This window comes from Miniopterus schreibersii, assembly GCF_964146895.1.
Source record: "Miniopterus schreibersii genome assembly, chromosome: 4".
NCBI classification, from domain to species: Eukaryota; Metazoa; Chordata; class Mammalia; order Chiroptera; family Miniopteridae; genus Miniopterus; species Miniopterus schreibersii.
This window is the reverse complement of record NC_138105.1, coordinates 64,792,512-64,817,130: the sequence shown is the minus strand read 5'-3', so window position 1 is coordinate 64,817,130 and position 24,619 is coordinate 64,792,512. Positions and strand designations below refer to the sequence as shown.

The following is a 24,619-nucleotide window of genomic DNA, read 5'->3' as shown; positions in this document are numbered from 1 at the left end:
GGCCACCTGGCTGGCCAGCCCTACTGTCTGTGTCCCCCACACCACCCCGCAGAGGGGCAGGAGTGGGCAGGAAGCCAAGATCCCACAGGGGACGTGTGAACAGGGTGTTGGGCACACTTGGTCTACTTTCTGGTGTTTTGTGTTGTTTGGGGAGAAAATGCTGGAAGGGTCAGTTAGGATGCTGCTATTGTCTTCAAAGACCTGGAAATCCCATTAAACTTTTTTCAAGAATGTTGACTTTTGTCATTGCCTTGTTGGCTACTATCTGAGTCTACTTGGGTGGCCATAAATAGCATGGGCTGGGCAGCTCAATCCACAGACATTTCTCATAATGGAAGAGGCTGCAAGTCTGAGATCAAGGTGCCAGGAAGAGGTGAGGGCCCTCTCCCTGGCTGCCTTCTCACTGTTTCCTCCTTTGGTGGAGAGAGCAAGCCCTGGTCTTTTCCTCTCCTGACAAGGACACCAATCCTACCGTGGGGGTCCCACCCTTTGATCTCATCTAACCCTGATCACCTCCCAACACCACCCCTGGGGGAGTTGGGTGTCAACTTATGCATGTGGGAAGACACATTCAGTCCACAGCCACCAAGGAGACCAGCTGTCCTGTCTACACTCAACAGCGACTTTCCACTGAGTGCTGTTAGGTGCACTCAAGACTCACCATCCTGATATAACAGGTACCTTGTTTCTCCTGGAAAGCAAGCCATTTCGGTGCTTTATCCTACATGTCTATTATTGGCAAGGTCATGTGCTGTTCTACACTTCGAGTATTTGTGATCTCTCCCATTCCTGTCATTCAGTAATAGTGTTTTCACCTACTCCCCAAGAACACCACCAAACCCAGCTCTTACACTCACTTTAGTTCTGTTACATTGTTTCTGACCATCCATTCCTCCCTGGCTACCCAACCCCCCCATTTGTCACCATCTCCTAGCCTGTCCCTGGGGGCATCTGAGCTGCTGCCTGTCTCAGCCAAGCCTCTCAGAAAGACTGGACACTATACTCAGAACTGGTTTCATTTTCCTTTATTTTTTTAAAAAAGCCCCTAAGTTCTATGGCTTCCAGGAAGCATCAGAGAAACGGAAGTGCCATTTCTGTACACTTTGTAAAGCAACACCTAGACGCACACACCGCCGCCAATGCCCCAGCGGCTCCGCCCGCCTGTGGCTGCCTGGCCTCTGCCGCACCTGTGGGCTGAGACGGGGCTTTAAGGCGCTTGTCTCCTGTGGCTCAGCGGCACTGAGGGCAGACACAAGAAGCCCCCACACCGGGCACAGTCCTGGCCCAAGTGGCCACATAAGTGGCCGCCCCAGGCTTCAGGAGCAGGTGTAGCAGGAACACCTGCGGACCACACCGTCCAAGCTTTGGTGCAGCACTTTGGTTGGGGTGCTGCTCCCACCCTGCCTTCCCCTTTGGTTTGGGAAGACCCAGGGCGGGCTCACCCCTGGCAGCAATGCCCCACAGTGCCCCCTCGAGAAAACGGCCTTTGGATAGAGGGAGACGAGCTAGATTTTATGACACTAATGGGGCGGGCGGGCAGGACGGCGCAGTGGCCAGGGCCTCCAAGTCACACTACTCACTTCAGCAGACATGGCAGGAGGGGTGCAGGGCAGGTGGCCGCCGTGTTTTCTTTTCCTTGTTTTAAATAGTTAATGCTCTTGGAAGGGAGGACTAGACACAGGTGTAGAAATTTCGGCCAAAGTCTTATGTGAAGAAAGTAACCCATGTGGGGGCGAGCAGCTCCAGGCCACAGTCTATGTCTTGGCTGTGGGCCACCTGGACAAGCTCCCCCAGGAACTGCAGTGGGAGGGTGTGCGGAACCACCTCCAGGGTCACTTGTGTCTCTGTAGCGATTTCCTCTTTCTCCTCTTGAAGAAACAGCAGCACCTGGAGGGGAGTGAGGGTGTGGGAAAGTGGGCACAGTGGGGAGGGGCAAGTTGGGCATGGAGTGAGATGGGGGTACCAGCTGGGCCCAAGGCATCTCCGCCCCCAGACGCTGCCCCGGGACTTACTTGGTGTCATCCGCCACCTCTACCTCTGCAGGTGCTGTGATGGGGGCGTTGGAGTAACCGGCAGTGGGGTCGTCAGCATTCAGCTCTCCATTGGTGGAGTTCAGTGCCTGGGTGGGTGGCCAGCAGGGGAGTCACGTGGGCCATGATCTCCACCCCCCAGTGTCATTGGGGTCCTTGGCCTAGCACCTCACCTGGTTTTTGCTGTATAGCTGGCCTTTGTCCCTAGGCTGAGTTTGCGCAGGCAGGTCGGTGTGGACTGTGCCGATGGGCGTTGGCTGCGAAGGGAGGCAGGACACAGTGCTAAGGCCGGGCACCACGCCACCCCCACGAACCAGGGTCCAATCTGAATCTGCACCAAGGCTCGGGATACTTGGGTCCTCCTCCATGTCCAGGCACAACCCCAAATTCCAGGGTCTCACCCCCCCACATCCAGGATCCCACCTCCCCAACGCCCAGGGACTCCCCACATCCAAGGTAAAGCCCTCCATGTCCAGAATCTTTCACAACACCCCAGGGTAAAGCCCCCCATGTCCAGGGCCCCACCCCACACCCAGGCCCCGCCCCCACATACCAGGGGCTTCCCCGCCCAGTCGTACTCATAGTCGAACACGAAGCCGCTGCGGTCGAAGAGGTCTGTGAAGAGCTTGCGCAGGTAATCGTAGTCGGGCTTCTCAAAGAAGTCCAGGCGCCGCACGTAGCGCAGGTATGTGGCCATCTCCTCTGAGAAGAGCCAGCAGGGCTGGGGGTGGATGTGTGTGGGGGGGTGGGGGAGCAGGAGCAGGGACAGCAAGGGCTGGGAGCATTTTCTAGGGGAAGCCCTCACCTGGGTGGCTCTCGCAGAGCACCTCAATGGGCGTGGCCCGCTTGGTGTCCCCAATTTTCTGGTAGCGCTCCTTGAGCGTGTCCGCCTACAGGGAGAGTGGTCAGCAATATCACGGGCAGCCATGAACCACCACCCACCCCCTTGCACCCTGGCTCACCTTGAGGCCCTGCCAGGGCAGGCTGCCGCGTAGAAAGTACATGAACATGTGGCCCAGCGCCTCCAGATCATCACGGCGGCTCTGCTCTGCGGGGGAACAACAGGTCAGTGTGCTCCCCCTACTCCCTCCAACCCCTGCCTGTCTGCTGCTTACCTTTGCCCAGGTGCGTGTTGATGCTCATGTAGCGCGCTGTGCCCGTCAGGCTTTTGTGCTCACGGTAGGGGATGTGCTTCTTGGTCTCGGGGTCGATGTACTCCTTGGCCAGGCCAAAGTCGATGATGTGTATGGCGTGCTGCCGCTTGCTGCCCGGCCGCCCCACTAGGAAATTCTCAGGCTTCACGTCACGATAGATGAGGCTCTTGGTGTGCACATACTCCATGCGGGTGATCTGAGGGTGGTGGGCAAGTGTCCCATCCGCCTACGTCCTGCATGGCCCCTCCCCCGCTCCCTTCCCCAGGCTCTGCCCCACTCCTCTCCCTGCCACATCCCGCCCTGCAGCCAGGGGTACCACAGCCCGCACCAGCTGGATGGCGATCATGAGCACAGTCTTGAGCGTGAATGTGCGGTCGCACAGATCGAATAGGTCCTCCAGGCTGGGCCCGAGCAGCTCCAGCACCATGGCGTTGTACTTCCCGCACGGGCCAAAGTAGTAGACCTGAGGGACACCCTCTGCGGGTGGAGCATGCACAGATGCCAAGGGGGCCTGAAGCAGGCCCCTATTGCCCCCCACTGATCCCGGCACCCGACCCACATTGCCCCCCTGTACCCAGCTGGGTACCTGCAGTGCTGAGCTGCTTGTAGAAGCGGTACTCCAGGTGCAGCTGCGGTGCCCGGGACTTGATGGGCTCCTGAAGGAACAAGGAGGATGAGGTAGAGGGTTACCTGGGGTGCAGCACTGCCCCAGACCCCACCTGGATGGGCTCCACATGGAGATAGTTTCTGCTGTTGTGGGGAAGAACCTGGACTCACCAATTTGATAGCTACATATTCATTTGTATAGAGATTCTTTCCTGTGGAGGAGAGAGAAGTCAGCACAGCAGGGCGACCCAGCCTCCATTCCTCCCCCCATCCCAGCAGGCAGGAGGCCCTGCATGACCTACCACTTCCGAGGGGCACCTCCTGTTCCCTGGCAGCCCCCCTTGAACTTGGCCTTGTCCTCCCAGGTCCTGGGAGTAAAAAGGATGCCCACAAGATACCCGCAATCCTTTAGGTGTCCCCATCTTCCCTGTACCCTCACATCTTGGGCTCCCACCCTATCTTACTACTGCCCTCTGCTCCACAGCCCCCACCCACCACCCTCTATGTACTCCAGATCCTAGCCCCCCACCAACCCCACCCAGGCACTCCCCCCTCTAACCCCGTTTCAACCCATTCAAGAAGCTATAAGCACACCAATGTGCTCCAGCTCTCCCATTGAAAAATAGAACAAAGATCCCATGGCCCCTCCCAGCACCCACTGCAGCAAAGGGATCCAAAGACATCCATACCCCCTAAGCATCTCCCCCTCCCCCATCACTCCATCCCCAGAACCGCCATGGGTGCAGTCTGCTCAATGCTTCCGCATGGGACCTGCAGGCAGGAGGTGGCAAATAGCCTGGACCAGCCCACGTGCCCCTCTGGTGTCCATCCAGCGGGTCCCCTCCCACCAGTAGAACTCACTCTGCCTCCCCTCCCTGCCCCCTGACGATGATTCATTCCAACACCTTTCTTCCCCACACCACCCATGACTGTGGAGTAAGGACCTGGCCAGAACCCCACCATTACCCCAGAAGGTTTGTCATGACATGCAAAGGAATCACCCCAGGTGCCCTGTATCCTCCTCCTGCACCCCTACCCTGGTGCTGGGATATCCCCCTTCCATGATGGCTATGTCAAGTGAGACCCTGCCCACGGTGCAGGCCGGCAGAAGAGCCAAGGTTGGCTTCCCCAGGCAACAGAGCCCAGCAGGCCAGGGTAGGGGACCTGTACCCCTCTCTGGTTAGAAAGACCAACAAGAATAGGCCTTGCTGAACCCACCCACCAGGAACTCCAGGTGCCCACTGAGGAAGAGCTACCGTGCCCACCCTCACGAAACTGCACAAATACTAGTTCCAGAACCTGATGAAATCCAGTTTTTCACCTGTTATGGTCGCTAAAGCTAGCAGAGCCCCAGAAGGTCCAGCCACTACTGCTGGGTGACCTGTCACATAAACAAGAGGCTGCCCCAATCCAGCCCCTCGTGTGCATTTGAGTTACTGTGCACAGTGCTGCGTACACCCATACCATCATCTCTGGTCCAGTGGCCCTCCCAATGCCGTCTTGTTTTGCCTTTGTCCTGGGACGACCATCACCAGGGTTCTGAACACTGAGAATATGGCCCCACACTGTGTCCGCACCTCTAGGCCTCACCTTACTCTGCCTGATGCAGCTGGATAGTCAGGGTACGTCTGCACTTTAGCTATTCCTGCCTCACCCATGTGGCAGCAGATACCACTGTGTTCCACCTCAGAGGTTGATGCCAGGGTTCCCCACAGCATTAGTTGGCTCCACTGGTCACAGTCACTGCCCCATCCTGGTGTGCGCCAAAGTGTCCACACCACTGTGGCACCTGGCCGTGGTTATGTCTTCTGCTCCGCTGTAACTATTCAAGGGCCTTGGTTTCCATAGCGGTTCAATCAGCTTATTGACTTTCTCAGAGCCCTGCAGGGTATCCTAGAGTCTGCAGAACTGAAGGAGTTCTCCCAGCCATGCTTTCTTGCTCTCAGAGAGCTTGTCTAGTCTTTGTTAGATTTATTCCAGAAACACTTGATGAGTTTTGGCACACTTACAATTAGCACTGTTTTTATATCTTTATTGTCCAATTGTTGCTCAAGTAGAGACCAACAGGCCTGCTAAACTCATTCCCCTCTATTTGCTTACTAAGATTACTCTGGCTGCCCATCGGCATGATTGGGGACTGGTAACAGCTGCATACCTTCTTTCTCAATTTCTTTACGCTTTATTTCCATTCCTCACCATTGTCCAAAGGGATGAGAGGAGATGCCCAGTTGTTGTAACACAGACACCCATTAGCAAAGAAAGAAAGCCTCCTTCTAGTCCTGGTTCTCGGGTTTTGATAAAAATAGGTGTCCCTCCTGTGATTTTCCCCCACCATTTTATTATGGAAGTTTCAAACACAGAAAAACAGAAGGAACTGTGCAGTAAACAGGTACATTCTCACTGCCTAGATTACACAATGAACAATTTGCTATCTGTTCTGTTGCATATCAGTCACGAATCTCTCTGATTTATAGATGCACTTCCAAGTTGCAGGCATCAGTACCTGGCCCCTAAATACTCCAGCCTGAAGGTCAAGTTCTATGTATACTTATAGTTCTTGTTTATGTTGTGAGAGGTGACATATACCATGAAATGCACACGTCTGAAGTGTGCCATCAGATGAGCTTTGGCCAGTGCATGACCCTCAGCAACCCCCACCTTTATCAAGACACAGAATGTCCCCACTGCTCATACCCCTTCTTGCTCCACCACCACCTAGCACTGAGGCAGAATCATCTGGTGTGTTCTGGAGAATCACCTGGTGTGTTCTAGTTCCTTTCACATAGCATGATGTGCTCAAGATTCCTGAGTTGAGAAGTGTCCATGATTCCTGTTGACAGCTGAATGATGCCCTACCCCATCAAGGGAACAGACCCAGTCAGCACGGGGGACACCGGGGTTGTTTCCAGTCTTCTGTTACAAGTAGAGCTGTAGTGAGCGTTGCCTATAGGCCTTTCAGTGGGCAGGCTGGTCACTTTTCTAGTAGGTTTGTTGGCTTGTGCTGCAAATGTGGAGTGTAACTCAGGTGGGTGCCTTCTGTGCTCCCCAGTCTCTGTCTGCTTATGCAAAGTGTTGTTCAAATCTCTTGTCCATTTTTAATTGGAGTGTCTGTCCTTTTATTATAAGTTGTCGTCCTTTCACGTATTCTGGACACCAGCACTTTGCCAAAAGGTGCTCTGAAAATATTTCTTCCCAGTCTGTGGTTTGCCTGTTCCAGCTCATAACAACATCTTGTGATAGACATTTTAAACATTCATGAAGTCTAACCGATCCTTTACGGTAAATGGTCATTTTATTCTCTGTCTTGTTGAAGAAACCTCATGTTTTGACTGCAAATGAATTCTAGGAGAGCCAAAGTCCTTAGAGTCCAGCCTGAGTTTAAAGTGAGCACGCACGTGTGTTTGTGCACACACATAGGCATCTGAAGTCTGTGGATTTAAAGACTTATGGGAGAGTTCAGGTGCTCTGGGATCTGAGAGCCTCACCAATGTTTTACCTGTGCATTCAGAAGGCGAGAGTCCGTAAGGCAGAAAACAACTCTCAAGGGACTGTGAACTGGAGGAAGATTCCAGAGGACGTGCAAGATGGGAAGATGCTGGAGATGCAGTCATCCAGAGCAGGGAAGCCTCCCTGAACTCCCCCAACCTTAGGCTGAGAACCCAGAAAGCCCACATGTGGGGAGAGGGGCAACTCCAGCCCTTGAGTAATGTCCACTCTCAGCCTGCCCTAACAAAGCCAAAATCAGTCCCTGATGGAGTCAAGATGAACTGCTAGGAAAACCTCAACCCAGACTTAAAAGTCTGTGACATGTGGCACCCACAGTGTCCAACATACAATAAAACATTACTAGACATGTGAACAAAGAGGAAAATATGACTGTAACAAGGAAAAACAAAGTCAAGCGCACCGCATACGTGGGTATTTTTAACAGCTACAAGTATGTTCAAGGATTTAAAGACAAAAATGGACAAAATGAATAAGCAGATGGAAAATCTCAAGACAGAAACAGAGAAATCAAATGAAAGTGAAAAATACTGTGTATGAAATTAAAAATTCACTGGATGGCCTCAACAATAGATTAAATGGGTGAACTTACAGCATGGCAATTAAAATCTATCTACACTGCAGCAAAGAGAGAAAAAAAATGAAAGAACACGGAAAAGAACTTGAGGAACTGTGGTACAGCATCAAACATTCCTAATGTGTAACTAGACTCTGAGAATGAGCAGACAGTAAACTGAGGCAGAAAAAACACTTGAATAATGGCCAAACTTTTTCCAAATTTAATTAAAAAGTATCAATATACAGATCCAAGAAGCCCAATAAATCCCAAGCAGGATAAACACAAAGAAAACCACACCTAAACAATGCAAAATCAAAATCTGAAGCCAAAGAATATCTTCAAAACAGAGAAAAAGATACATTATATATAGGAGAACAATGCTCAACATTAGTCATCAAGAAAATGCAAATAAAATCCAGAGACACCACTTCACACCCACTAACAAGAAAAAGCCTGACAACCCCAAGTGTCGGTGAGGATGTGGGATACCCAGAACTCCCATACGCTGCCTACAGGAGATTAACCGCTTCGGAAAATGGTCTGGCAGTTTCTCTTAAGACATACCACCCCCATGGCCCAGTCTTTAACAAAAACACTCATACACAACAAGACTTGGAGAAAGATGCTCAAGGTAGCTTTATTCACAATAGCCAAAATCTGGGCACAACCGAATATCCCTGAGCAGGAAAACAGATGAACAAAATGGGGTACAGTCATACAAATGGACAGAGAAGAAAGAACTAGCTACTGACACACAGGACAACATAGATATTCTCAAAAACACATTGAGCAAAAGAAGCCAGGCAGAAAAGAGCACATACCTCAATTTTTAAATGTTTCAAGCCAAAAGCTGCTACACCCCATGGCCCCCTACATATGCCCTCTTATCTGTCTGTGCAGACCTGGACTATTTAGGTTCCTGCTCCAAACACCCAAGAACAGGATCCATGATGCTGTCTGAGTCCCCAAAGCCATAGAGCCCTCTCCACCCCCGCAGGCTGCAGATCAGGACTAGGCCTATGGACGTGTATGTGCAGACACACATGTACACTCTAATGGGGCAGCAGGGTAGCTCTGTCAGGGGAAGCTGAAGAGTTGGCCACCATGCTGCTCAGGTTCCTCTGTGCAGGCTGGGCTGGGCATGTGGGGCCCCATGCTCTGGGAAGGCGCTAGTCTCTCCCTCACCCTCACCCACCGCAGTCTTGGTTACTGATGTGACAGCCCAGTGCCTGCCCTGTATGCCCCTCCCACCAGCAGACAGTGTTGGGCCCCAGCCCCGACAGTAGTTGGGTTCAGAAACCCCAAACCTGGGGCCACCCACAGCTTCTGACGGCCAAATGCTAAACAGTGCACCAGCTTAGACACTGGTGGCTTCTATGTAGGCCCTCCCGTGTGTGGGCTCAGATCCCCCAACAGAGCTGTTCCTCAGACACACAGGTGAGGTCTGGAGTCTACCCCTCTGGCCCAACCTCCTCCTCAGGGAACAGAAACTCACACACACTTACCTGTGTCCTGGGCACAATAATCAGGGAGGCCAATTGCAAGTGACCATGAACCCATTGGGCAGCCTTCCCCCACCCCGTCCCCTGAAAGCAAATGAGTGGGGCTCACCTAGCCGGAGCTCCCCGAAGTTGCCACAGCCTATCTTCTTCCCGACCCGGAAGTTGGGGCCCACCATCAGGACCCCCGAACTGGTCCCCGTGCTCCGGACGCTGTGGCTGGTCCGGCCGCCGGCCTTGGACATTCTCCGGCCCTCCTCTGACTCCCCTTTCCCTCCTTTCTTGTCAAAATCCATAAGTTTGTGGTACCCTGGCCTCTCCACGGTGACTCTGCTGCTGTACAAATCCCGGGTCTGTGGAGACCTGAGGTCACGGGTGGCTCTTTGGGGCTAGAACACCATGGCGCCTGGCGGACTCCTGGCTAGTGAGACATGGGTGCTCGCAAGGGCCAGGCCGTGGCATTCATCTCGGTGGCCTCAAGGTCGCACGCAGAGGGAGGACACATTCTGCTGACAGGTCCGACAGCCTCAATTCTCACCTCAAATCTCGTGGTTCCCAGCTGGGGGGAAAACAGAGACACAGGTTATAAGACTGATACCCACCCATCTGCCCATAATACAGCCCAGGGTCCAGAGCACAACCCAGCATGGTGGTGTTAACTGATGTGAGGGGCTGGCACAGCAGGATGGCATTCTGCAAAGACTTCTGAAGGCAGAAGTATGACCTGACTTTCTGAGGGGCAGAGGCCACTGTGAATTCCATGTGTCAAGGTGGTATAAGATGCGCATTGTTGTGTGCTGGCCCACAACACAACTTGAAGACAATTGCACTGGGAAGGGTGAAGGCCAGTCAAGTGACAGAGGCTCCAGAACCAGGCAGGGAGCCCCAACTTGGAAGTACCTTCCCCAAGCCAAGGGGTCGTTTCTCTGAAGAGAGAAGAAAACAGATCACAGAGCCCCCTCCCTGCCACTGACTGAGGACCTGGCCAGCTACTGATGTGAGTAGTAGTGACTTGGACATGGCGACACCATCAGGCCTTAGGGTCAACGACCCCAGAGGGATCTCAACCCATGATCTGGGGCTCCCTTACCCTGAGCCTGGAAGAGGGCCCTGAGGATGACAAAAGGGGACAAGAGTGAGAATCATGCCAAGGACAGAGCCTGCTGTCAGCCCTTGGCTCTAGTTCTGGGAACAGCTGGCCCAAGCCTCAGAGCCAGAAGGGGCAGGCACCTCATAGAGGAGAATCCCAGCCACATGCTCACAGGGAGGTGGGGCCACAAGATAGCAGGGACCCAGAGGCGCAGTGAACACACACACCTTCCTGTGCTCTCACACACGTGTGCACAGTCCCTCATGTACTTACACTTACATGCATGCACACCCCTCCCCATGTTCACACGTGCACATCTCACACGTGTCCATGCCCTCCCATGCCTGGCAGTCCTTTCCAGAGGGGCCATGCACATAACCAGGTATAAAGAGGTGCCTGACCTGCATGTAACCCTTGGGCCTGGGCAAAGCCAACATGGAGAAGGGACATGGCCCCATGAGCACAAAAGCTCCGTGTATGTGTGGACCCCACCTGGCCCCAGCCGGCTGCGCGGACACAACGCCAGCCAGGACTGAAGATTCCAGTGCACATGCTGCCTCACCTGGGTCCTCAACATTACACCAGTGACCCCTAATGCAGTGTGTCTGGGCCGCATGCAGCCGCCTTACAGAGGGCAGGTATGCAGACACCTGTACCTGCAGGGGACAGTGGGCATAGGGAGGCAGGTGAGGGGCCTGACCCCTCCCCAAGGACACCAGCCCCTGCTCACCACACAAACAAGAGTTGCCACCCCAGACCCAGCGGCAGAGACTCGCAAACGCTCTGGAAGGCGCCACACCACCACCCACCAGCCACACGGGGGCATTCTGGGTCCTCTCCTAGATGCTCTGAGTCATATGGGACCTGCAGGAGGATAGCAAGGGTGAGTCAAGCACCTGCTTATGGGAAGAAAGCCTGAGGCAAGGCTAGGACCAGAGCTGGATGCCCAGACCAGCATACCTGGGCAGAAGCAGGTGACCCAAAGCCTCAGGAGAATGGAGTGTCTGACCTCAGTTCAGACCCAGGAGTTAAAAGTAATTATCCTGGAGGAGCGGACCTCTCACTCCTCCTTCGGCCTCAACGGCACTAGCATGGCCCCCAATTTCACCCCCAGCCTCCCCACAGAGGGCAGGCCCTCCGGAGAGGGGGGGGTTCCATGTGGACCCTCATCAATTCCATGCTGACATGATCCCCAGGCAGCCTCTGAAAGCTGCTGTCCCGCCTGTGTCCACACTAAGAGGGTCTCACAGAGAATGCTCCACATCAGGGCCATGCTTCTCCACCAATGCGCACCTCAGATGAGTTACCTGCCTTGTTCTTTTTGGGGTCCTCCATCTTGTCAGGGCCAGGGGCTGTCTCCCCTGCAGGGGCCCCAAGAACCCCCTTCTCTGACCATCTCCAGTCAGTGATGTCACAGTCCCTGGCTGACATCACTAGCACAGCCCCATCCTAGAGCCAGAGCAAGTCTGAGGAAGGTGCAGGGAGTCTCCCTCCCTGAAGGGTGGCCCCTCACAGGCTGCCTGGCCCCACAGTGCACGGTGGAAACCACTGTGAGTGTAGCATCGGAAGCACCCAGACTCAGGTGATCCTGGATACAACCCCTTCTAGGTAACTCTGGACATGTGCGTCCCCCCACATCAGGAGCCCACCTCTGCCTGGGGATTCAGTAACACGTAGAGGCAGGCCCCCCTCCCCAGGATTCACCTGGGACCAGAAGCGCGGAGCTCCAGGAGCCATGAGTACCCAGTGTGTCATGTCCTGGCATCTGCACACTACTACTGCACAGGGACCCAAACCAGGGAGACGTGCCCACTGTGGGGCCGCAGCTGAGAAGTCCCATGGCACCTGCAACATTGTGTCATGGCAGAGAGGAAGGAAGTGCCCCACAATGACTGTGCAGGAACCAGCTGCCCAGCCCATGGGGACGAGGTCAGTGTCAAAAAGGATTAAGCAGAAATGGGTCTTAACTCCCCCCAGGAGACAGCGGACCTGGGGGAAGTGCCTGGACATGGGACTGAGTGTGCCAAGCAGGTGGCCCGAAGCCGTGTATCGGTGATCTGGGGTGTGGGCTCCAGTCAGTGCCATCCCAGAGGGCGTGCAGAATTCCTGCCTGAAGTCCTGCCTGAAGTGACCAGGACCAGATAGAGGAAGGAGACAGGCCTGTGAGAAAGGACAGCTGTCACTGCACCCATCACAGAAAGGTGGACTAGATGAGTCAATGCTCTTGGGAGAGGGACAAAGATCACAGGGCATGGTCACGAGGTGGCAGGATGCTCTCACATAGTTCAGGAAAAGCAAACATGGCCATGGTGACAGTGAGCCCATGAGAAGCAGAGAGTATCAGGTACTTTTCTTGCACGCTTTCAGCATACTTGACAAGTTTTCAAAATTAAGATTACAAAGAGGCAAGGTTGCTGCTACAAACTCTGTAACCTCAGACCACAGAAACCAAAGTCAAGCAACAGTCTGGGTAATAAAAGCAAGTCTTCCAGACAGCTGGTGACATGGGAGTGGCCTTGATGTGTAGCAGCTCTGGAACCGGTATTGACTGTAGGCACCGGCTGTGAGTAGTGACGATGGGTTTCAGAGAACCTGCTGCAGTGCTGCAGAGAACACGGGAGGGACCTGAGTTTGTTGGGCAAATGTTGGTAACTTGGACCCGGTCCAGGGCCCACGAGGGGGGGGGGGGGCACACGGCACTATACTCTCTCCACATCTGAGCGCATCTGAAAATTTCTGCCTAAAAAACTGAAAGGAAAACAAGGGGGCCTGAGGGAGAGCAGGGAACCCTGGCTCCTGCCCTGGGATATGAGGCTTGAAGACAGACACTGGTATTGCTGCTGAGAGATGGTGCACATGGGCTGGATAGAGCATGTCTGGAATATTCCATCATCTCAGAGTACACTCCTGACAGCACTAGCCTCTCCCCACAGACACCTGGTCAAGCCCTTATTCACACCTTGCACTGCGCTGTCAAGGGGGCAGGGTTGTCCCACTCCATTTGATGGTACCTGCAGGCCCCTCGTCCTGGTCAGGCTAGGCCCACCCTGGGCACTTCTGCTACCCTGTGTAACTACAGTTCCAGCACTGTATCAGTCCTTGATGTAGGCTGTGTCCCCAACAGGATAGGTCCTAACCCCTGGTGTCTGGGCATGTGACCTTATTTACAAATTAGGGTGGGTCCTTATCTGTGACTGGTGTCCTTATGAGAAGGAAATAGAGACACACCGAAAAGGAAGGCCATGTGACAATGGAGGCAGAGATGTGACCACAAGCCAAGAAACTCTGGCAACCACTGGAAGCTGGAATAGGCAGAAGGATCCCCCTCCCCTGGAGCCTTAGGAGGGAGTGCAGTCCTATGACACTTTGATTTCAGACTTCTGGCCTCAAAGAACTCAGTGAAGATGCCTGACCAGCACCCCAGCAGGGAGATAAGTGTCAGTGTCAGCAGTGAGGAGCCATGGGGAAAGCAGAGACCCTGAGGTGGCAGATGAGTAGGGCATGCCCTTCAATGCAATGAAAAAAAACACACCAGAAAACCCAGACTGGGGACATCCTGCAGGACATGATGGTGAAGGCATCCACACAGGAAAGAGGGGAAACTGATTGTCACATGGGATCCTAATGGGGTCCTGGAACAGAGAAAGGCCATCAGGGGAAAATGAGGAAATCTGAGTAAATATGGATTTTAGTTATTAATGATGTCTCAGTCCTGGCTCATCAACTGTGACTAAGGCACCACACTGACAGAAGGTGTGACCAGGGGTACTGGGTATGGGGACATGGCAATTGGCATTAGCTTCACAGTAATTCTGTAAATCTAAAACTGTTCTAAAATAAGGTTTACTTTTAAAAACCCAAACCTTGGCCCTGGCTGGGTGACTCAGTTGGTTGGAGCATTGTCCCATACACCAAAAGGTTACAGGTTCAATTCCCAGTCAGGGCACATGCCTAGGTTGTGGGTTCAATCCCTAGTTGGGGTGCATATGGGAGGCAACCAGTTGATGTTTCTTTCTCTAAAAATCAATAAAAACATATCCTAGGGTGAGGATTAACAACAACAAAATTCAAACCTCCATCTCCTCTGGCAGCTTCTTCCTGCCCCTCCCTCAAGCACATGTGTGGTGCCCACTCATGGTCTCTACTCAGATGTCACCAGTGAAGCCACCCTCCCCAAGCCCACCACATACCCCACCCCTGAACTCCTCTGCCATGGGGCAGTACGTATGTGGTCACTGTGTACCTGCCCCCTAACCATAAGCTCCTCAAAGACACAGAGGCCTTTTGTGCAGGCACCACACAGGAACTCAGGACACTGGCAAACAAATGATATGAAACAGACCAACATATCTGAGAGAAAGTCGGCAAAACCACAGAGGAGGTATAGGAGGCCTCACAGATGCACACTGCTCTGCCTCTCTAGTACAACATGCAGATTAAAGTAACAGAGACATGCCCAGATGGGCACGGCTCTGCAGTTGATCATCGTCGACCCATGAACCAGGAGGTCAGGGTTCAATTCCTGGTTAGGGCACATGTCCAGGTTGTGGGCTCGATCGGGGCATGCAGGAGGCAGCCGATCAATGATTCTCATCAGTGGTGTTTCTACCTCCCTCTCCCTCTCCCTTCCTCTCTCTGAAATCAATAAAAACATATTTTTTAAAAAAAGTAACAGACACTCTCACTTCTCAGCCTGTTGGGGTTAGAAAATAACATTCAGTAGCAGTGAGAGCAGGGGAAATGGGGACTTTTTAACAAAAACACTTACATTTAGGTAAAAGAGGCTACTATCCAGGCCATACAACCCAGAGGAATGGCCAAAGCAGGACTAGTTGAGAGCCATGAAGGTGCAGCCCTGTCCCCACCCTCTGCAGGGTTAGTAAACAACCTGTGCACAGAAAGGAAGTGGCATGTGGTGCAGCCTCACAAAGCTGTCCCTGCACATGGGCAAGAACCCAGGAAATTGTCCCTGGGGCTGGGACTCCAGGGCAGGAACCCCCTCCCCGCCTTTCCTAGGCCTGAATCTACTTTCCTCCCTCACAGTGAGCACAATGAACACAATGTTTTTGCATTTCCTAAACTCAGCTACTGTGGGGAAAGGTGGGCGGGAGGGTGCCCTTGGCCTCCAGCCTAGCAGGTGCAAAGCTCAGGAACATGCAGGGTTGGAGACCCTCATGGCCAGAAGCTCTGGTGGGCCCTATGCTGGAGCAAATGGAAGGGCCCCTGCAGAATGGCTAGAACACATGGAAAGCGACACTGCCCAGAGCTCCCGGATTTTACTGAGGTGGGCCCAGCATCACCTCTAGGGACTGGCCCAGTTCAAGGGACCTGACCATATGCAGGAGGGAGACAGGACCAGCTACCTCCTTGGGGTAAGACACCCTTCAAATCAGACATGTCCCCCAGAACTGGGCAAGTCACTGGGACTGACGACTGGGCCAAGAGGGTGGCCACTGAGTCAACACTGAAGATGCTGGGCAGCCATCCTCCTGAAAGGGCAGCCCAATCCAGGCCTAGTACGCCAGCCTGGGATCTGACACCAGTATCCTCCTGCAAGGCTTCCCTCCCAGAACCCTCACCCAGAGCTCTCGGAAGCACCACTTCAGGACTGGACCTGGCTGGAAGCTGATAGGCAGGAGTGGGCACAGCCTGGAACAGAGGGAGCATACAGCCACTCTCCAGGGGACGCAGGTCTACAGTGTGCCAGGTCCCATTTATAAACACGCTTGTGTTTTTAGGGATCTCAAGTGTGAATGGTGCCCACCTCTTAGATGTTGAGTGATTTTTCAAAAGCAGTCTTTATGCTTTGCTGTAAGGTTCGTTTTCTTCAATGTGCACACTTTGTTTTTTGCTACTTAAAAATACTAAGAACAGGATGTTGGTTTTGTGGTCTCACTTGCTGGGACACCGGGTCCTAGTCCTTTCAGTCACTTGAAGATACCAGACACACCTTCTTGGGAGAAGAATCAAGGCTGCCCAGCCGCAAAACTCGCCACAACCAAAGGCCAAAGGCTGGCATGCTGCCTGTCTGTCTGTGAAAGTCTCAAAGTAGGACCCAGCCCAGTGCCACCGCAGTGACTGGTGCACTGGTACCCACTCAGAACTTCTGGCCTTCTGGAAAAGTGCAGGGCAGCAGATAGGTGAGGTTCTGGAAACTGGTCAGGGTTCCCAAACTCTGAGAAGGCAGAGATGATACAATAATGGGTCAAAGGACAGGAGAGGAGAGGACAGGATAGGACAACTGGCCTGAAGAGAAGCCAGGGCACAGACGCTGAAATGTGAGTTGAGGGGGAGAGGAGTTGAGGTATATGGAGAAGTGGAACCTCATCCATGGTGGGTGGGATGTAAAATGGTGCAGCCACTGTGGGAAATAGTAGGCAGTACCTCAAAAAGTTCAACACAGAGACACCAATGACTCAGAAACCCAGCTACTCAGTGTACACCCAAGAGAACCGAAAACACACATCTACACAAACCTGTGCATAATGTTCACACGGCATAATTCACAAAGGCCAAAGGATTGACATAGCCCAAAGGTCCATCACCTGATGAACAGATAAATACACTGTGCTCCATCCATTGGAATATTACTCAGCCATAAAAAGGAGAGAAGCACTGACACTTGCTATGATGTGAATGGACCTTGGACACATGATGCTCAGTGAGAGAAGCCAGATACAAAAGGCCACATACTGTACGATTCCATTTATGTGAACTGTCCAGAACAAGCAAATCCAGAGATAGGAAGTAGACTCATGGTTGCCAGGGGTTAGGATGAAGAGTGACTACTGAGACAGGGTGCCTTTTGGGGTGATGGAACATTCTGGAATTAGACAGAGGTGCTCGCTGCACAACACTGTGAATGTACTAAAAGCCACTGAGGTGTTTTCATATCTCGAATAAAAAAGGGGAGTGTGTGGTATCTCAATAAAGATGTTTAAAAGTCACAGTGAGCCCTGGCCAGTGTGGCTCCGTTAGCTGGAGCGTCGTCCTGTGCACCAAAAGGTGGCAGGTTCAATTCCCAGTCAGGGCACACAAGCAGGCTGTGGGTTCCATCCCAGGTCGAGGCAAGTGTGGGAGGCAATTGATCTATGTTTCACACTGACGCTTCTCTCTCTCCCCCTTCCTCTCTCTGAAATCAATTTAAAAAAAAAAGTCACAGTGAGTGTGACTCTGGTTGGTGGCCTGGAGAACAGGGCCTGTCCCTGTACAGATCAAAGTTTAGCCAGCATGCAGACTGACTGCCACAACCACACCTCCTGCCCTTGGGCCCATGTTGAACAGGATTCTGTCACAAAGAACTCAGAGGTGTGTACCCACAGAAAGTTACAGGTGTAGAAACTGGTCAGACAATGGGGAGAGGAGGAGGGGCTGACTCTTGGCTGTGTGAGAACGCGACTCCAACCTGCCAGCTTCAACCCTTCCCAGAGGCCCTGGGTGAGGCCTGAGGCTATGAAGAGGGCCCCCACAACCACCAAGGAGAGGCAGGTTTGGTCCTCAGATCCAGGGGCGATGAGCTCACATATCACACCCAAGTGCTTCGAACCCAGTCAAGATGAATACACAGCTCCCATTCACCTGTGCACACACAGGGCTCATGCATCAGGAACCCCAGGGAACCAACCCCCAGGGCACACTCCAGGGCTACCCTCCTTACACTGGTGGCCCAGGCAGCACTGGTGACCAGTTAAAGACCTGGAAACCCCAGAGCTGTCTAGCCCTGTCTCTGGTCACAGATGCAACCATGCAGTTATTTCATACTGGTGAACAGGTAGCACATTGACTTTGGTCCCCCAAGACCACTCCTGCAGTGGAAGAGACCCCAATACCAAGAAGGCTGCATCAGAGTCACCTGAGATGTTGCTAAAAACCCAGATTTCCAGTCCACCCCCAAAATGCTGTTGGCCAGATGGAGCCTAGGGACCTATGCCCAGCGAACGCCAAGCAGCTGGGCTAGAAGCCACTACTCAGTTGTGAGGGTTTCACCTCCCACCTGGCTGGTCAGCTGCCCACCTCAAACCAAAACCCAAGCCCAGCACAGCCACCCAGGCATAAACATGCAGGCACCCCATTACCACTAAAGCCTAATAAGCAACTAATAGCTTTTAGTGTAAGTGTATCTCACGTAGTATCTGAGACATACTTATAGCCAGCAATTTTGGGTTGTTTGTCTGAAACTAAATTTGGCTGGGCACCTACACTGCTGCATCTGGCCACACCTCTATGAAGCTGCTCTGCTCCCAGCACCCTCAGGCGAAGGCCTATTCAGGGAGTGTAGAACCCACAGCAGTGCTGACAGCAAGACTCACTAGTCCCAAGGGTGCCATTTTTATTCAAATCTGTGTGTCTTTTTAAATTGATTTTTTAGAGAAAGGAAGGGAGAGAGGGGTGGAGGAGAAACATTGATCCCTACTCACCCTGACTGGGGATCAAACCTGCAACCTGGGTATGTGCCCTGACAGAGAATCAAACCAGCCACCTTCTGGTGTATGGGATGATGCTACAACCAACTGAGCCACACCAGCCAGGGCCAAATCTGTGTATGTCTTAAAACCAAGCATTTCCAATGAATATTCAGTGTCCAAACAATGATGAACCATCAGTGTAAAACACTCATTCAAAAGAAAAACTAAGCTATCTCTCACCCATTTCATGTTTAAATATATTGAATTAAGCCCTGGCAGGTATGACTCAGTGGTTAGAGCATCAGCCTGTCAACCGAAAGGTTGTGTGTTCAATACCCAGTTAAGGGCACATACCCTGGCCCTGGTCAGGGTACATTTGAGAGGCAACCAATCGATGTGTCTCTCTCACATAGATGTTTCTCTCTCTCCCCGTCTCCCCTTCTCTTCCACCTTCTCTAAATATCAGTGGAAAAACTATCCTCGGATGAGGATTAACAAAATAAAATTAAAAGTAAATAAATAGATATACTGAGGTAAATAAAATGTATTAAATAACTTTCACCTGTTGCTTTTTGTTTTTAACGAGGCTACTGGCATATAACCACCCACGCAATTCAAGTCCCAGGCTACCAGCACTGCTGGGGATCTCGAGTACCTGTCCCTCCCCAGTAACTGTCACTGCCCACGTGCCAGGTACCAACGTGACCATATCAGATGGGGAAGCTGAGGCCCTGGGCTGAGAGGCACCTGGAACGCCCCCCCAGGCAGCCTGCCAGGTGAGGGGCACAAGCCATAAAGTGCTCTGGGGCCAGCAGGGCTGGACTCCCAGCTATCCTGTCCACTGCGTTCTGCTCTCCTAAAACAGGGAGGGCAGTCCCCCAGTCAGCTCCGCAGCTGTCTCCGGTCTAGCAGGTGTCTCGTGGGACGTAGCATGCAGTGCCCAGCCTGTATACGAAGCCAGAGAAAGCAGCGCCTCGGGTATAACTTCACCCCTGACAGCCTGGAGGAGGGAATAAGACCAGGAGTGCAGAGGAGCCCAGGGGCCTCATTCCCAGGAGGCAGAGCCTCCCTCAGTCCCCTCTCCACCTTCCAGTTCCTGGGTCCAAGAGAGCAAGATGTCCTTTCTGAGCCCCGACCTGAGACCTCGAGACATCTGCTTTTGAGGAAAGCCCTCTCCGGGAGGTCCTTGAGCCCTAGGGTGGCCTCGACTACCACGTGGGAAAGGCTCTGTAAAAACCAGACCAGGAACCTTTCTAGAAGCAATGAGCCCCAGGGGTCTGTGCCAGTCTCTCCATGAGCTCCCAGCCCATAATGTTCTGCGTGGGATTCCCAGTCCCCAAGGTGCCCACATGAACTTGGGAAAACTTGAGAGGCACTGTCTGACCTGAGGATTGAGGTCTAGGACCCTGCCCCCAAACCTCTCTCTCTGCCTGGTGGTCAAGGCCTGCTCCTTAGGGAAGCCACTGGGTGCCCACTGTCCAGCCCAGCAGAGCTTCATCATGTGCCTGCCAGACTGCCCCTGGAGGGACCACAGCAAGCAGAGCCCCCCCCCCATGACAAACAAGTCACACTTGCCTTCTCAAGACAAGATCCCTGTGGAGGCTAGGGGCCCTACAGCAATGCTGGCCTGCAAGAGCATGTCCCTGAAGGGAAATTTCCAAGTGAGAGGTTACCTTTAAGCAGTTTTTTTACACCTGTAAGGTGAATCACTGACCAACATAAAATTATGGCACACAATGACATATTATACATATTTCTACCTTCTAAACAGCGATCACCCGCTCCAGGGCTGCCCCAGAGCCCACCATAACCCAGGAAAACTCAAGATGACCCAGGTCTATCTTGGGGACCCAGCCTGCACCTGAGGCCTCTGCCTGCTGCTGGCCAGAGAGGCTCTGAGTGGGACAGGCCCAAGGACCATGGGTGGCTCTTCAGTCTTCTTAAAACATTCTGCCAAACTCTAGCTTCTGGAGGGGAAGCTGCCGAAAGGACAGAAGTCTTGCCCTGCCCTACAGAACCAGGCACAGTGAACCCTGAGTCCTCTGATCCTCATCCACTAGGGTGACTGCACCCTAAGCGAGCAGTGCTTGCCCTGACCTCAGTGGGAACCTTCTCAAGCCTGCACACGCTCTGCCAGCCTGTCATCCTTCCTCCATGTCAACACGCTTCTGTGGAGTTTGAGATATAACCTAGAAGGAGACTGTATCCTGTGTCTGGTGCACTACTTCATTTGTCTTTGGCCACAGTCCGACAAAAAAATTATAGCAAATAAGACTGCTTTTTACCACAACGTTGCCTCCAACAGTGAATGCCACTGAGCTCCTGAATGAGAAAGAACCAGTCCCAAGTGGGTTGGCTCAAATGGGGGAAGGCCCTAAGGAAGGAGCCTCACGTTGCCCTAAGGCATTCTAGGGGAGGGGACCCCAGATAGGGTCTAGAGAGGGGCTGGGTGACAGGGGAGTCAGGTGGGGGCACAACTTGGGCTAGGTCCCAGAACCGTGGCACCCTGTTTATCAAGGAGCTTTGTCAAAGCCATATCCTCCTCACTCTAGCAGACTGCTCAGGCCTCAACTTCCTCATCAGTGCAATGGGAACTCAGGAAGTAACCCAGCAAGACTCCACAAAGCTCCCAAAATGGGGAGAAGACAGAAGAGGAGCTGCCTGAGGCAGGGGCCTTCCAGACCAACCAAGTCTCAGCTCAGGAACCCAGAGCTGCCCCAGCATGAAGACACATCACAGAGACAGTGCTCACCAGGCGGCCAGAGTTCGTAACAGCAAGGCCTCCACTGGGCATGACAGAGGCCACTGACAGAGGACGAAGCCCGTTACTGCTCCACCACCAGAACCAGACCCCAACCACATGCTGGGGCTCCTTCACAAGGATCTACTTTCCCCTTCCAGGTTAAAACAAAGGTGGCCAACCCTCCCAACGTCACAGAGGCCCTAAGGCTGGCGGCCCCAACTCACCTGCCTCTACCTAGCAAAGCTCCCTGCCCCATATACTCACTTCTGGGTGTTCAGGGCCCAGAAAAGATGTCTCAACCCCACGACAACCATGACGATGAGGAACCCTGCTGCTCCTAAGGTGGCCTGGGGAAGCTTGTGGGGGCCCAGAAGGGATGGCAAAATTAACCATGGGACAAGTGGTATCTCAGGGGAGATGCCACTGTCCCTAAATTCAGCCTCTCAGGGTCCTTGCTCAAACCCACCAATAAATCTCCACAATACACTTGGCTCCCCAGCTGTCCGGGACTCCTCTCAACTGGCTTGCTTCCCAAATTACTGGCTGGCATGCTGACTCCCCCAAAGCTGGGATAGGCACATAGGAAGGTTTTCAGTTTTAAAAAACCTCACCTGGTTCCTTTTGCCACCCAGAGATAATTACTATATAATCAGGAGAGTCAAATGGGAATTAGACCAGCAGCTCCGTCTGCACAGGGTTGTTGTCACAGCACAGGGATGCCCAGAGCCAGGTAATGAGATGCCCATCACCATCTGCTTCAGAGAAGTTAGAGGGATTGGAACCAGACAAGAAGCCACTTTACAAGAGAAGGGCTGACTGCCAATGGTTCACAGAAAAACCAGACCTTTGCTGTCACCTACTGCTGTGGTGGAGAGTCCAGTCAGCTCCTTCTAGACAGCCAACCCACTCCTGCACACAGTCACACTTCCACATGCAGCAGACACAACTGGCCTGGAATTGGGCCCACCCCTATGCCCCAAGCAGCCCTCCCATTCTGTTCCTGAGAGGCAAGACCACAGAACCCTCAGGGCAGAGACAGGGGTGGGAGGGTGGAGGACAAACATCTGCGGTCCCAGAGACTCCAGGGAGGCTGTGAGGCCAGTGTGAGCACCTGGGGACACTGCACCCTGCCCCCGCCCATCAGCCTGCAGAGTCCAGAGCAGTTCCCTTCTCAGAGAACAATTTGGTGGAGACAGTGAAAAACAGAAACTAACTACTGGCAACCACAGCAAACTTCCCCTTTTCAAACCTGTGGGCTTGGCTCACAATGTGTTCTTCACAGAGGTAACTCCATCCCCAGCAGCGACCACCCCTTCCCTGATCAGAGCAGCTCTTGGCAGGTGGTTTTCCTCTCGATGAGAGCATTTGTGCCTCATCTTACAGTCATCTCACATCCATGAGCCTGGGGGCCTGCAAATGCCAATGGAGCCTGTCCGCAACATCGTCCCCCCTTCCAAGCAGGGACAGAGAACCCAGAGAGTCTGAGCCCCACCAGATGGAGCACCACCGGATGACTGTGCAGCCACCCTGGGTGCCCCCATGGAAGGAACTGGGGGAAAAAAGCCAGATTCCACCTACATGCAGGAAACTCTCCAGGACCATTTTCTGCAAACAATCCCTGCCCAGGACATCACCACATTTTCTCTTTGGCCCCCAGCCCCTATCCCTCGAAAGAAAGTTGGGGCTGAGGGGCCAGGGGAAGTGCTGTCCCAGGCATGGAAGGGAATCAGTGGTAGGATCAGTGTGGACTGTGAAGGAGGCGAAGCACACAGACCTCCCACTACCCTTTGAGATCTGAAGTGTTTCCAGAAAACAAAGCTACTGGTGAAGGCGGAAGGCAGAGGGCAAAGCCAGGCTGAGAGCCAGGAGTTCCTGAGCAGCACCCTGCAACAGGTCACCCTGAAAGAGGTCCCACCTTGCTGCACAACCCTACCCTACTCAAAGCCCCCCCCCGCTGTTCCCCCAAGACCTTCAGGACCACAAAGGAGAGGGGGAATGTATGTAACACTGTAGGGAGGGATGATGGAACCAGGTGGACAGGGGCGGGACTTCAAGGGAGAGAGCTGGAGGAGTGGGTGTCACTGGGAGTAGACAGGGAGCTTGAGCACTGGGTGGAGGTGGGGTGGGGTTAAGTGGACAGTGGGGGCAACATGGTCTGGAGTGAGGAATCACTGTGAGCAGATGGGCCTGGAACGTGGGGATCAGTGGGTGTAAAGATGGCAAGGCCTAAGTTTGGGGGCCACTGGAAGGACAAGGGTGGAGTACAGAGAGAAAAGAGTGAGGAATAGGAATCTAGAGGATGGGGGTCAGTGGGCTGTAGGTGCAGTGGTGTCGGAGTGTGAGGTTCAGGGAAATGTTAGAGCAACGGGGTCCAGATTGCGGGATCAGAGGCGGTAGAAATTAGCAGGAATCAGAATGTGGGGTCCGCGTGTTGTACGGACACAGGAATCTGGGGTGCGAGGGTCCAGAGTGCGGGTTGTAGGGATAGCGGGGTCTGAGGTGCGGGGGTGGGCGGGGTGCGGAGGTCCGCTGGGTGAAGGGGCGGCGGGTCTGGGGTTCGCGGGGTGGGGCCGAAAGACCCGGCGCGTGGCCGCGGCAGCCGACGAAGGCGCGCGCATCGTTACCTCTCGGCCTCCGCCGTGGCCGTGGCCCTGCGGCCGGCTGGCCGAGCTGGGTGGCCCGGGCTCCCTCAGCAGCGCGGCGCGGGCCTCCGCTCCGGGCCCCACTCTCGTTCCGGCGCCCGCTCGAGCCCCGGCTCTCGCACTGCTGGTCTCCGCATGTTGGGCGCGGGCCGTCCCCGCCGCGCGGGCGCCCGGCTCGCCCGTCTCGCAGCGTCGCCGCGGACCTCGCTTACGCCAACAGCGTCGCGGGCAGGGCGCGGCGCCCACTGCGCAGCCGCCGCCACCGCAGGGCGCACGTCAACGTCACAGCGCGGGGTGGGAACCAGCGACGTACCCGCCGCTTTGCGGCAGTGGGTAGCGCCGAACGACCGCCGCCGCGCTTTGCGGCCGCTCCGGGATGGTTAGGCA

General features: G+C 53.8%; 1 protein-coding gene across 2 annotated transcripts; it reads right to left on the bottom strand.

Annotated features, from left to right (window-relative positions):
- Nucleotides 1–1,010: 1,010 nt before the first annotated feature.
- Nucleotides 1,011–24,458, bottom strand: CSNK1G2 (casein kinase 1 gamma 2). Of its 2 annotated transcripts, XR_013998771.1 has the most exons (13): nt 24,215–24,458; nt 9,465–9,911; nt 3,962–4,002; nt 3,771–3,840; nt 3,513–3,661; nt 3,146–3,380; nt 2,993–3,078; nt 2,836–2,920; nt 2,584–2,732; nt 2,204–2,287; nt 2,013–2,119; nt 1,581–1,887; nt 1,011–1,194 (listed from the first exon to the last, which is right to left on the bottom strand). XR_013998771.1 is itself a non-coding variant. In XM_081136587.1 (12 exons), exons 2-12 carry the CDS (start codon nt 9,646–9,648, stop codon nt 1,833–1,835), a joined length of 1,245 nt encoding a protein of 414 aa, XP_080992713.1. In that variant the 5' UTR covers nt 9,649–9,911; nt 24,215–24,458; the 3' UTR covers nt 1,011–1,832. The 2 variants fall into 2 exon arrangements, 1 of the variants encoding a protein (XP_080992713.1); XM_081136587.1 differs by having other exon boundaries at nt 1,011–1,887.
- Between the last annotated feature and the right edge of the window lie 161 nt (nt 24,459–24,619).